Genomic DNA, 15,247 nt, shown 5'->3' with positions numbered 1-15,247 from the left:
TGGTTACGCAAGTCAGAAAAACTATAAATGATGGTTAATGTTGCTTTTGAAACAAACCAGTCAATCCCCTAGCTGGCCGGCAGCAATTAAAAACAATTTAATTTATACTGTCCGGTGGGCTCACGAGCGAGAGGCCGCACTAAAGCGGCGTGTTTTTGCCGCTTCTGTTAATATCAACGGACAATAGCAGCGGCGAACGACGGTCGCGCCCGCACAATCGAAGTGGCGTGAGCTGCCTTAATTGCTCTTTACCGCTGAATAATTTCGATTCCGACAACGGCGTGAGTGTTTTGATCATTTTTACCGCTCACTCAGGCCAATAACTGCGAATATTTTTGTTATTGTTGCCACAAAACGACGGCGAGCGGTCCGTTATTAAGACTCGCCTACGGTACACACCATGGCGGTCGTAAAATCGGAGAACAAAACGAGAATCAAGAAGTTATATATAGGGTGACTGGTTATAAGTTTTAAAGTGGTGCATATATAACTCATTTGCCGTCAAATAATGTACGATACACTCTATCCAAAATAAAATAAATCAATGGTTTCAGAAATAATACACAAGATAATTATAATATAATAAATAATAGCGTTTTATAATCCGGATCATTGCTTCCAAAATTAATTATTGTTTACTATCTGTACCGGCAGACTTTCCACAGTCAAAATTTATTTGCTTGTCTCGTTCCAATATAAAAAATAAATTAATGTAACATATTTCAGAGGGATCACTACATACATATTGTTTAGAAATGCTGAGTGCTTTAAAAGGGCTTTAATGCTTTTTGCGGACAACTTATCTTTATATTCACCCCTTTAAGGCTTTTACACATATATCCAATCATTTTGTTCAACAAATTTGCGCAATGATAGTTTATTACAAATGCTATGAAATTCATATTCTGGCGCAGTATTATCCTTATCAAAACGATAGCCAGGTCAACCATGTATAGAAGTTTATATTGATTTAAAAATCATAAGTCTCGTATGAGTAACTACATCTTTTGCACTACTTTGCTAAGGCTTCTCGCCTTTTTCTCGCCTTTAAATGTTAAACTAAATAAAAAACATATTAACTCCACAAAGTACGTAACGACGCACCCAAAAAAGACTACCTTACAACAATTATTATTACAAAACTAAATCGATCTTGATACACAAGAAAATAATCTATTATAATTTGTAAGCAATAACTGATGATAGAACATTGCAACAAAAACCGAACCTTTGCAATAGGTTCCCAGTAGGCGATTGGGCCTGTGTTCATCGATTTCACAATATTAACCACACGAACCATTACGCAAATAGAAACAATAGATTCTATTATCTTAAATGTTAATTACATTACCTAAGATATTGTTACGGGAGATATTGGAGTTGTCTTCGCTCTAAATTATATCGCAGCGAATGCATACCGGGGGGTCATCGACGCGGAAATAATGGTGCAAATGAACGCAAGCGGTTGTAGGGCAAGAGATCACGTTCGACCATAAATCCCAACCCTCGATGGAACAATTAAAGGACGAGCTTAAAACAATTACGCAACGAGCCCCCAGGCTTCTCGTGACGCCAGCACGAACCACACTGCAATCTGTGTTTTATTGACGAAAGGTTTTTTGTTCCTGCTTCATCATAGCCATAGTTCTGTTAATTTAATATCAAATTAAATTAGACACAAAAAATTAAGTGGCTTACCTGTGATTCATCAGTACTTTTAAGCTGCATTCACCAACGCTTTTTTAAAACAAATGCTTCTTCCTCGTTATAATTTTTTTATATCTCAAAGCTGCCTTGACACTTATTACCGATTCGCATTAGAGGCACTGCTTTATCTTTTAGTTACTCGACATTTAATGAAAATCAATTGTTTCTCTGCAATAAATCATCGATTTTAATTGAGAAGTGTAATATTGCTTCAAGCCATTGCCGCTGTTTATTTATGCTTTGACCATATATTGTTTAGCTTTGAGAGTATAGATTGTGTGAAGAAGAGTTTTGTAATAATCATATAGATCGGGTACTTACGATTATAACCGTTATAACGCGGAGAGAATCGTTTATTTTTCGTCATACAACTGCATTTTGCATCCTATTTCATGCCATCGGTGACCGCAAATTGACAATTCTATTTTTTAATGAAAAGATAAACCTTATTAAAATGGATGAAATCAAACGTAATTGAAATTTGGATTTATTATGTGATCATATGCTTTCTGCGATATCTATATAATTTATGTACAAGGTAAATGGAAATAAGTGTAAAATCTTTGAAAAGGTGGATATACAGCGCAATTGTGAGCAAAAGCTTCAAAGCTTTTATACCTTTTTCTAATTCCATGTATATAGTGATCACTCCGAAATATGTTCCATTAATTTATTTTTTCTATTAGAATGCGACAGGCCAGTAACTTCTGGCAATACAAAGTCTCCAAGCACAGACAATAAACAGTAAATCTTTCCAATATGTTGAAATCCGAATTTGAGAAATGCATTTTGTCGCTATATTATCATTACGTTACTCATTATTCTAAAACAATAGATTTTTCGGAAAGGGTATATAGTCTAATATGAATAAAAGTAATTTTTAAGTAGGAATTATACACACTGTTTGGTGTTTCTAATACATAAATTTAAAAAGGAACTATTTTTGAACTCTACCTACGCACAAACGAGTTTTTTGCTTATACCACGGCGTTAAAGAAAACAAAAATAAGAAATTGAAAAATGTATTACTCTTTTTTTAGCTTTGTTGGATTCAGCATTTAATAAAAATAGAAGTGCGATCCTAGCTTATGGTTGAGGTTATTGTGTTATGTCCAATCGGTTAATTTTTAAACATTTATTTTCGCACGATAGTTTAAACATATACTTATGCTTAGTCGTACGTATAGATGCAGACGTTATACTCGCAGAACGTCCAGGCAATCTGCATCCCAACCTGATCCCATTTTAATGGAGCGCCCGGCAAACAAGCTTCGGAGCCGCTTACTGCTAAATCCACCGGGATCCTGCGCGCCACTTAGCTCTACCTACTATCCTCTATAGCTTTCGTCGTACTTTTAAATGTTTCTTGATCGTCTTACTTTTCATATATTATCTACGAATTTAAAAACCAATGGGTAACCAGTGCAAAAAAATTAAAATCTTTAGCCTGATATCTAATTTGGAGCAACTTTATAATGAACAATTTGAAATTGATTTTTAGTTATAAGTAATAAGATAAACCATGGTTTATACAGTGATGACTAAAATATGTCTTTATGGTCGGAAAAAAAACTACCATTTTTATAACATACATTGATTATACCAAAAATTTAATCATGATTTAATGTTAGAATAATTTAAAAAATTCAGATTCTTGAAGGGTTATGAAAAGTGTGTTCTAAACATTTGATTTCGTTAATGTTAACGTTTTAGATCGTTTTTTCATATTCAGTAAATATCAAGGAAACAATCATGAAGAATAAATAATTTAAATATACACAGATACTAATTATAAAAATATGTTTTACACCCTCCACAAACACAGAAAATGAATGTTACTTATACTACTCAATAAGATTGAATACTAATCCCATCTTAAATAAAGGTGACACTATTGTTTTGATAAGAAAATCATAAATTTGGGATTGAAGCTTACGAAAGAAAATATATTGGTGTAGAATAATACAGAGCAATGAAATTAGTAAAAAACCAAAAGAGGGCTTTCGTTTCTTAATATTACTTACCTGTTCTTAAACATTGTAGTCAGAATTACTACACAGATGATAGGTTTTAGGTGTAAAAGCTTTAAAGGTGTGAATTTATAGTTCACTTGCTTCAATTAATGTATGGTAGATACTTCTACAAAGTGAAAAAATACACAAACACGGAAGTTACGCTAATTGAGAATATAGAACGGATCAGGTACAAAAAAGAATTACAGAAATTAAAAAAAAATTGTCGAACCTGGACTATGTAGCCCTCGAGCTAAATTAACGTTAACAAGGTTAAAGATAAGCGTCTTCCGCGCATCCAGCTCGCAGAATCTAAATTTGGAAAGAAAAAAAATCTTCATGCAGCTGGTTTAGAAGAGAGGGCAGCTTATTAGCTCCAAACATTTCAGACACTCGTTGCCAGGTAATGGTTTGTTCAAGAGCAAGACCAATAGACGAATGAAGTTTGATCTTGAGTTTGGACCTAGTTTTTCCTTGAGTCCAGATTTAATTGGTTTTCACTAGATTGGAGATAGTGTACATCTACCAGGTATGGTCAGAAATATGTTTAAAGAATCATATAGTATTGTGGTGATAGATAACAGGCCTCTGGTTGCGATAAATACTTCTTCTTATAACAATAAAGCTTGGCCCAAGTGTGTGCAAAATATCTCTAGTACCGATTTGGAATTGCTATATTGCGTAGAATTAGTGCGGATTTAATTTGGAAATATTAGACAAGGCTTTCTTTTTTATTACGCTATGGAAGAATGGTAATATTATATAAGATCGTAAGATCATAAATGTGTACCACATATAGTTTATAAAAAGGATTTGTTTAATCAAATCTAAAATCACACTTCATTATAAGTAAATTAGGTATTTAATTCACACGTGAATATATATTTACTATAGCTATTTTATCTTATTCAAGGAATAATATAGAATGAAAAGGTCCATACGAGTATAAAGCGTACTTGAAGAAAAACATTTGTCATTATTAGTCAAGTCCAGAGAGACGAGAATATATCGGCAGTAATTATAATACATCATTAATGAGCAACATGCTTTTCAGCGACATCTTTTGACGGTACAAAAGCAACAGTTGGAAGTCACAACTATTCAAGAATTATAAACATAATGAATACGTGCTGGTTCGAGGCAGGACTTGGAACCTGTTGTGTTTTCACACATTTAAATGGACATTAATCTGGCATTGTGTGGTGGCTTCGCGCAGAGCATTAATATTTCGCTCGGTATTGACAATGTGCTCACACGATCACAAGTGTTTGATTCATTAGCTGCAGGCGAACGACCGCCGGATAAAGGACTTGCATCCCTTCGTTCGCTCCACGGACGCACCTCCGCTGACCCGCGTGCTAACGACTCGACGCTACGTAATGATCGCATTGAGCGCCGGCTCCGCGCATCATGCGCCGGGCACAAAGACACAATTAAACTTTACCGTCTGACCTCTTGACCATTGCGCAAAAATCGGTAACCCATATAAAGTCCATAAAGTAAACAAGAGTCACTCGGCCTCGATAACTCGTACGATTGAATAAATGATTTTCGATTTGTCTTCCTTAACAGGTAGATTTTTAAAATGAGGAAATTGTTATTCATGCAAATCTAGCTTTACACGAGCAGAAATGGAATCCTAAACGCGGGCCTCATAAATAAACGAACTGGGCGCCTCTGGTCTACATAATGTACAAAAACAACAACGCGGAAGTCATATTCTTAGCATTGTTTGTCTTCATGCTCCAGTATTATTTTATTACGCTACGTGCAAGTTATGATTTCACTATTTTGAATTCTAATCAAAAAATGTTATATTGCATAACAAGGATCGTTTTATTGTTAAAGAACTAAATTTACCGATCACTGCTCATCTGTCCTGGTTTGTCACTACAGTTTATAATCTTTATTACAATGAAACTAACAGTTTAACCCTCGCCATCAGAGATTCAGGGTCGTTGCCATAGAATTATGTATTTATAAAAAATCTGTGGCATCACCGCACCTACTTTTTCTAAAACGCCGGCGTCACCACAATTCAATCTTATATTTAGGTTTGACGTGTTTGCTCCGTCATCAAATATTCAGCACAGGAACCTTGCATATTTAGATTAATAAATTATGAATAAGTGGTCGTACAATGTGTAACAAATAATCCATAAAGCCAAGAGTATTATCAATGAGACGGACATTCAAAATTTTCCACAATTTGTATTCCGTCTGGAGAATTCGCCTCGTCGGATCCCGTAGTTCCGATGCAGGTTATTTTAAATGTAAAGGCGGCGCATTGCATAATCACCAACGTGATTCGCTATCAGTATTCGGTCGGTATTAAATATTTATTCCCTTCAACCTTCACGATACTTTTTAGCGATTCGTCATAAAAAGGGTTTGTTTTACTTTTTTCATACACTATTATGAATCACGTCTTGTACGGTTTCAATCATTTTATCTGCAGCCAATATTATTTTAACAATCTTTAACTTTGCCAAATAGTCATCTACAGTAAGGATTTAAGTAAGACTTCTAGTGTATTGTGCCGGAATTAATAGTAAAGTTCAATATTCACTTATAGTGCTACCGTAGTTGAAACATTATTTTGAGCCTGTATAATACATTGTCTTTAATATCTGTATCTTAATAGAACATCAGTTAAATAACGCGTGCACACAGTACCAAAGACGCGTAACTATTTACCTGAGCTCTGTTAATCCTGCAGCTGCTCATGCTAAGTCTCTATCCAAATATGGTATCGGGAGCTAATAAAACGCAATTAATTCCTTTTTACAGCTCACGCTAAAATTTATTGCTCCACTTAAGTTATTCAAATTGACCAGTTACCGTACAATGCGCATTCAAAATCATTCCAACGTTGTGCTCTCATTAAAACAGCGTAATATTTAGTTCAATTTTAGTCTAATCGCATTTTTATATCGTCATTTTCGAAATTTTCACTTGTTTAGGATGGCGTCACACACAAGAAATAGTCATCATTTGCAGTCATCTGCCAAACTTTACAACGTCTTTTATACCTAAATTCGTTGACTTTCTTATTAGCTTTATTTGGTATTCGTTTTATATTTTCTTCTTTATAGAATCGCCTTTGGCATTGAGTCGATAACGAGATTTATTCCTTAATTTTCATTTTTGTGTATTAAGTAAGCGTAATCAAAATTGCGAAGGTGGTGTATGATTCATTGCTCTAATGAGAAATGAATACTTTCAACCATTCAGTCTCTATAAAATTCTTAAATTTTCAGAAATATCATCCTGTGATCTGTCCTACGAAATTATTATCTTCCGTCTTAAGTGTTAACGTCCAAGCTTCGCAAGCATATAGAGATAGGACGGAAACCGGTTTATGAATTCGAATCTATCCGTTTTAGAACTTTGGAAACTAACAACTTACAATGAATAAAAAGTAGCTTTAGGGTGTTTTGTGTCCTAATTGTTTTTTGTTATGTCTTAGTCTTAATAACAGAACAGTTTAGGTTCATTTTAAATGGAATTAAAAACATCTATTAAAAATTTGATGTTAAAAAAGAAGTAGGTAATAATTTTGAGAATTTATTTTTAAAGATATGAGGAAATAATTACTGTCGATGATAATTAATAATACTTATGACATTAAAATGAGTACCAAAACGGGCAAATGAACCGGCGCTGCCCACGCCGGTAGGAGGTTAAATTAACAATCCCTCATCGTTTTTCTCGGACGTCGCAAGGAGTCTTCGGTTTTAATATAAAGACAGATCGTGCATTAATTAAGTCGACCTGATGACTTAGCGCCGTCCCTCTCGCGCGCTCGCCGTCATTAACGCCACATGTAGACGCAAGAGACTGTGTTTTTTTTTTAATTCGTTATTATTCTGTGGCGTAAAGAAATGTTAATTCGAAGCAGCGTGAAATTAACAGCCGCTGCTGCCCTTTGTAAGGCCAGTGCCGCTGACTTAAACACACAACGGGTGACGAAGCTATGCTCCATTCTCGCTGCTCTCTTATTTGCACTGGGCTGCCTTTTTTGTGCGCTTTCATTAGGACGCGGGCGTTATATAAATCAGTTTACGATTAAACTACGATTTATATTTTGTATGGCTTCGCTATGCACCGTGTATATTTTAAAACATCATTAGACTTTTAGTATAATCAAATTGTATTTATTTAACTGTTCTTATAATGACTTGAGGTTTATACAGTGTGATCTGTTATTGGTGTAAAGGCTTATAAGAGGTGAATGTATGCTGATTTATGTTAGCAAAAAGCTTTTACACCTATTACCTTTCACTTTGTATTAAATAATCACTCTGAAGCTTTATTAGAATGCGACTTACCAATAACTTCTGGTAGTATAAAGACTGCAGGGACCTACAATTAACAATAATACATTTTAATATGTAATAATCTGAATTTTGTAAACGCTTTCAGTTACTTTATTAGAATTACATTATTTATTATTTTTGAAACAATTGCTTTTTTAAGAGTGTGTATCATATATTAATTGACATTGAGTATACAATATTCAATCCTTTGTAGCGTTTACAGCTGTAACCAATGAACTTGTATATAAAACAATTTTATATGGCATGTACTGTACATTAATTGACAGCTAAACTTTTATATCCATAACCGAAAACAGGATTATACCGTTAAATCCGAGTATATTTGGAAAACACTGGCGACTTCTCACATACTAATTTTTCATAATTATTTTTAAAAGTAAATAAAATTTATAAAAAATCTCATAATCATGAGATATAATATTACGCTTTGTTACAGTGGTATCGAGTAGACAAGAGCAAACTCGGCGAAGAGCTTCAGAAGAAATTCGTGCAACTCCACCCTGATGAGGAAACTAAAGAGTTTCTATCAGCGTCCATCGACAAATCGTCGTGGGTCTGGACCCAAATCTGGTACCTGCTCGCGAAGGCCGTCCTCAAACATTTCTGGTCCATCACTGACATAAATGGGTTAGTAACATGTCACATTACATTATTAATAACGAAATGTATTGAGATGTTTGTAATCTTCTTCATCAATTCTTTATATTTACTTATCTGATTTAAGAATTGGAACAGCGTACTATGACAAAATTGAAAAAAAAAATATCACCAATTAAAATTTGTATATTTCATGTAAAAAGAACCTCCATCCAATAGCAGTACCTCTTTTTTAAAACAGAATAAATATTTTTTGTTACTTAAGGCCATATGCTCTATTTTCTGTATTCATTCAAAACAAAGTACATTTTCCTTTTTTCAAGCCTTTATTTTGGTATAAAAATTTTTTTTAGTTTAAAATTTGAGATTTAGCTAAAACTGAAAAGGACATACTCTGTTTATTTCAAGTGCAACATGCGGCCAAAATTATTAGCTTGGGGTAATAAATAAAATTAAATCAATTTTATTTCAAAATGTTTACCCAAAGAAAAATACTTGTGATAAACCGGTAGCGTTTGGTTCTCAACACGTGATATTTGCGCCCGACTAACGGAAAAATTTGAGTACTTTTCCGTTCACACAAATTTTTCGTATAAAGTTAGAATATATATTTATTTGTTGTTTCTTAAGTTCCTATAAGACGTATTGTCAAGCAAACTGTACTCCGACAACTTCAGTCTGAAAAATGAGATGCCTTTTTGAAGGCTTTACGTTACGCATCATTAAATCGTTTGCATGTTATTTATTAAGCATAGAAGTTTATTCGTGTTTATTACATATAGGTGTACATGAATATATCATCATAATCGTTTCAGCCAACTGCTGGATATAAGCCCCCTCTACTGATTTCCTATAGGACCAGTTGAAAGCGTCTTATATCCAACGTCGTTCGCAGCCTGAACAAGGTCATGTCCACCAGTCGGACGGACGTCCTTCGCTGTGTTTGGTCTCCAATCCAGAACCTTCAGGCCTCAGAGGACTGATGGAAATACCGGCAGTGGAAGTCTTACAGCTGATATGATGATGACGATATTAATTCTTCAAAGCTTTTTATTAACTTAGACTATAACTTATGTCAACAAATATTTTTTTCAGATTTATTATAATCATTACTATTCTTTAAATAATTTTGGTATACACATTTATCTGTATTTTTTTTAAATAATGTTTTTTGTGTCAAATTGTTATATGCCTTTAAAATCTTAGCGAATACAGATCTTAAGCAACAATTATAAAAGAACTGAAAATATTTCACATTTGTCCAAGTTCACAATAGCCCAGTGGGAAATTAAGTCGTTTAGTTTCTCGTTTCTTTTATGAAGATGTTTGACTGTGAATAACGGAGTGCGTGCCGCACCGCGTTGTGTGTACTTAGAGTTCATTTAATAAAATCACGTTCTGAAATGAAAGAAATGATTCATTTCTCTTACAAACGATGAGTTGCCATTTGAATACGGCAATGGGCCATTATTAAGTGCGTCCAGATTCGTCCAATTATGCCAATTACAATCTCCCGGTAGCCGTAAGTACATGTGAGCATATTATTTCCTCATCCATTGTGTCGTATCTGCACAAATTAACTAATTCGACTCGTCCCTAGTTCGGTGCGAGGCGCGCGCCGCGACTTATCGATAGAATCGCCACTCGTAGGTAATGGAAAATGTTTTCGTGTCAGCCAACAGTATCGTTTATTTGAATCTACCCCGTACGATTTTTGCGGTAAACGTGCCAAATAAAAACGTTTCCGACCGGCTGTTTATTGCACTTAAAACAATTTGTTTATTTGTTTTACTCGAAAGCTCTAGAAAATTTTCTTGGCTCTTGAAGACTTTATACGTCTATACTATGTTCATCGGACAAAATTAGTAAAGAGCCTCAGCAATTTCGCTTTTTTACCTAAATGCAATAGATATATTGTAAGAAATATTAATAGTTGCAGGTTTAAATATGAATTGACGCTTAATTTTTTAAAACATTAGTATTACGAATTACTTATTTATTAAGGCCACAATATAATTGACTATTAGAATAAGGCATTCAAACTGAAAAAACAGTCTTCATCAATTTGTAATTCACTTCTGTAATTATTATCATTTATCCATGATCATTATCATTTCAGACATATGACGTTCTCTGCTGAAAATAGGCTTCCCCCTTAGATAGAGATAAGACCGATTGGAAACGACCTGCATCTTGGCCGGCTTTTACCGATGACCTTAACAGGGTCATCACTTCAGAATTTTAAGGCTCCTGCGGCCATCTGTTCTGGGCACTATTTAGCACTTCGACATTGATTATATTCGCAAAATGAAATTCTTGAAACTTCTATTTTATATCAGTTGATTATCGAAAGGGGTATCGATATCGAGCAGTATCTGTGGCGGGCGCGTCCGCAAAGTGTTCTGTGAACGCGCACTGAAAGCGACCGCGGCGGGTGTCTATAGCGGAGCACTAATAAATAATTTAAATAAATTGACGGACGAGATTTACTCATTGGCTGTTTCCGTCTCTCAATTACGCTTTATTTATCACTTGCTACTCGTCGGCCAAAGTCTCGCGAGACTTCGGTTCTGCCCGGGCTTTAGGTGCGCGAGCTCTACGCCTCGCTACGCTAAAACTACCTCTGTGTACCGACTTACATATACCTTACACGACTTATTGAGTTAACTATTACATTTGGAGTACCAACTTAAGTTATTTTTCAGTCAAAATATATTGTAAATATGTATTACGACCTAGATCATTAACAAAGAACTGATTTTCAATCCATGAATGTTCATATTATTTCGCAAAGCAAAACTAACCATAATTTATCATAGTTGGATAGGTGACTTTGGTAGTTTGAAAACGGAATTTTTTTGGAGAGGCCTATGTTCAATAGTGGACGTCTCATGTCTGAAATGTTAATAATGGTTATTGCGTTAAAAAAAATTACGTTTTCTGTGTTTTTGCGGAAAAAAATATGTTGTCCGTCGCAAATGTACCCGTAAGTATAAAGTTCAACGCCACGCCTTCAGCATTGTGTTGTTAATTAAATCAGAGTTCAAATAAAAATCCTTAAACCAAATCCCAGCAATCCAGGAAGCGTTGAACCGATGTTACAACTCCCCCTTAAACTAAATATCCGGGATATTAATCATTGCGCCTATGGCTACGATAAATGACTCAATAAACGCTCAAGTCGAACGCTATTGACTTTTCCGGTGTGAACGCCTCAATTAATGTAAATTCAATAAAGCACAATTTGTTTATAACGACTAACGCTTTCTGTAGATGTAACGTATCAAAGGTAGACAAAAACGAAAAAAATAAACCATTTCCTTCATAAAAAAATAGAATAAGTTCGTAATATTTATGATTTTATACACAAATTATTTATCATAAAACTGTACAGTAAGGCAAAATTGACGATAGAACAGCGCATTGTTCCAGAAAGAAAACCGTTTTCACTTTTAAATTGCGAATTTTATTTCAATGTTTATAACAGATGCAAATTTTCTCTCCGCTTATTAGATTTCAAAATTTATGATGCTTACTTACTATTCAGTAATCATCATGAATTATAATCAAGACTTTGCGAAAGGTATTTTTTTTCCAAATGTACACTATGCTTATAATAATTAACTTGGGAATTAATTGATATCAGGAAGTCATTGGAAGCGACATTCTTGGTTTGCTGAATTACTACTACATACTTACTTTTTACACCGATGAATAGTAACACTCCGGTAAAAGAGATGATGTGATATGTAGGTAGTTAAAGCTAGATTTCATTTGAGATGATTTAATACTAATCTGCTACTAAGAAACGGTGATTTTAGTTAGCAGAACGCTGAAGGCTCTTTACTGAAACCAAACACCTGAGCTCCCTCGTGAGCCTCAGTTCGGGTGATTTCATATTTTGTTTCCATGGAGAAGCTAGGGCTATTACTTGAGCCATCATTACCATTCTACTCGAAAGGCTCGACTCGATATGTTACGGATATGCAATGTTAGAGTGTTGATTAAATAGTTAAACGTGCAACCGTATCGTCGCTATCTTTATTCTCACCTCATGATTTGTGGTAACAAGCTGATCCTGGGATTGGAAATATCTGCGACACATGCGTGGTAACGGCCAGTAACCATCAGTTGTCCGAACTCAAGGTTTTTCATCGACATCATTTTAAATGTCACACCAATCAGTTTTAACAGCCGCAATGATGCGTTCAATAAATTGTATTTCAAATCGTTACTCGTATTGTCCGTCATAATTACGATGAATTAAACAACGCTTTTCAATCGGCCTTCGTCGTGATTGCTCGTTGCCGCGAACCAATAAATTACCGAAATCAATTGGCGATGCGTCAATGTGTTCGGTCTGTATCTATCAAGATACACACACAAGTTGAAATATACTTCATCATCATTAACATTTCAGTAGGACTTTCACAGCTGGAAAAATGCCTCCTCCTTAGATATCCAATAGGATCGGTTGAATGAAGCCAGCATTGACATCCGACGACGTTAAGGATCGGATCAAGTTCGTTTATGCAACTTGTTGGATCCAGGCAGCCCTTACCTGTCGGTGGTCCCCATTCCAAATCTTTAAGACCCCAGTGGTCATCAGTTTTACGCGCTGTTTAGCCTACCAACTACCACTGCAACCTGCTCCACAATATCAACACACTCTTGATATCTTTCAAATTCAAAATTAATCGGAATAGTCTTAGTCATGGGTCGACATGTCCCCTGCTATCTAAGGGTAAAGCATCACTGAAAACACGATCTTACATGTCGATTTGTTCACTTCGCCGTTTATAAAAAGTGACTATATTATATTATTCACAAAATCTTTGTCTCTGAATCAAAAACGTTATTAGAACGTTCCATTACATTTTATAAAAATATCTTAGAGTATTAATCTAATTCATTTATTTTACGTAAAGTACACCTTTGTTATAAAAATAACATTGGTCGCTTTATGAGAATGCAATTGTAGCGTCAATACGTAATTTGTACATTTATCAAGCTCCATGACAAAGATCGATTGCCAATTCAGGCACACCGCAGTGCACTGATTTTATGGTCACTCTATCGTGTCGCTGCAAATCACCTACACAAACATATTTATCGAAATTAAACTTCGTATGTAACAGGGCTTTCAAGTTAATGTAATAAATGTCTGATTAATTGCTTAAATACAAAATTAATTTGCCTTCATTAAAACATACAAAATTTTCTTTTGATTACTTATTCTTTTAATTTACTAACAAGGTTAACGCTTCACTTAACCTCAGGAGAAAGCCTTTCGGTGCCATGACCTCAAGATATAAAAAATATTCACTTAAATAATCATCTCATCTCACTATTGGAAATTAAAGATTTACATCTTTATTTTGATACTCCATTTTAAAGACTTGTTATCGTAAATGTCATATCTTGTAGAATATAACCTTTAAACGGTTATTGCTGAAGTTCTGTACATTGCTTTTTTCTTGCCTTATATTCAATAATATTGATGGTATGCTTTGAAAAAAGTTAATGAACGTCGTTTGTCATTTCTGCCCATAGACACCCACTGTAAGACATAGGCCTACCTTAAATATATCTATGAGGGTACTTACCATAATCGCCAAGCAGGCGATAGAAGAATAATATTACAGTACGCATAAGACGCTGCTGCCAATTCTCTGAAAACTTTATTGTGATCAATAGCTATCTTTGGTTGATTATATAATATTGTACCCCAGGAATCGAACCAGTGACCTACGATTGCTAGTCTCAGTCCTCTATCGCAAGGCTATCACTGGTAATAACAGTAAAGAAAGAAAGAATATAATAATAATGAAACTAAAGGATTATTGCAACAACATTTTCTCGTTCAATATTCCTTAGCGCCTAAAGAAGTAGGACTGCGACCAATGTCGACCAAAGGGCGTCACTTACTTCGAGCATCATTGACAAGCTGACAGTCACTTAACAACCCATAGAGGAAGCTCAGGATTTTTCTAGAACATCGAAACGATCGCAAAATATCTAACATAGACCCGTGGATGTGCAAGTTGAAGTGGCAGAGTGGGTAGGCCACGTAACGCAAAGAAGAGATGGTTGTTGGAGCCTTAGAGTTCTGAAGTTTAGAGTAGACATAAGAGTGAGATGACCACCAACAAAGTAGACAGACAACCTTGTTAAAGTCTTCGGGAGACGACCCGTCTGTAAGAGGCCTTTGTCCAGCAGTGAACATCTTACAGCTGAAATGATGATGATGAATGAATGAAACAAAACTCTTTCTTATTTAAAATACAGTGAGATTAACAGAGTAGCCACAATTAAAACGAGTACAATTAATTCTCCTATATACGACAAGGTTGGGCATTTTAACTACCAGTGGCCTCATTGTCCCCTTTGAATACGCTCCAAACGACAGAATATTAGCTATGCGCCATTGTTCGACATCGCAACGTCATAACCGCTGCTTATATTTACTGACCATTGATACGGTTTTATTATAGCATGTACAATTTCTATTGTACAAGTACTATTATTAATTGATTAATAAAAACGAAGTTATCGAGTTACAAATATAACCCATCTTTTATAGATCAACCT

The 15,247-nt window shown here is 34.9% G+C and overlaps 1 protein-coding gene across 4 annotated transcripts in view; it reads left to right on the top strand.

Moving 5' to 3' along the window:
• The window catches only part of LOC137919312 (protein-L-histidine N-pros-methyltransferase), a 73,904-nt gene that overhangs the window by 15,743 nt on the left and 42,914 nt on the right, over nt 1–15,247 (top strand). For all 4 annotated transcript variants that reach the window (XM_068762356.1, XM_068762354.1, XM_068762355.1 and 1 more), the window contains one exon: nt 8,496–8,686. In XM_068762356.1, coding sequence (XP_068618457.1) covers nt 8,496–8,686 — 191 coding nt within the window. The remainder of the gene's footprint in view (nt 1–8,495; nt 8,687–15,247) is intronic.

The sequence above is a fragment of the Battus philenor genome, unplaced genomic scaffold, assembly GCF_028537555.1.
Source record: "Battus philenor isolate CCGP_79_NKW_IND1 unplaced genomic scaffold, ilBatPhil1.0.hap1 SCAF_16, whole genome shotgun sequence".
In the NCBI taxonomy this organism is placed as follows: Eukaryota; Metazoa; Arthropoda; class Insecta; order Lepidoptera; family Papilionidae; genus Battus; species Battus philenor.
Note: the sequence above shows the minus strand (reverse complement) of the source record. Positions and strands in the feature narration are given on the sequence as shown.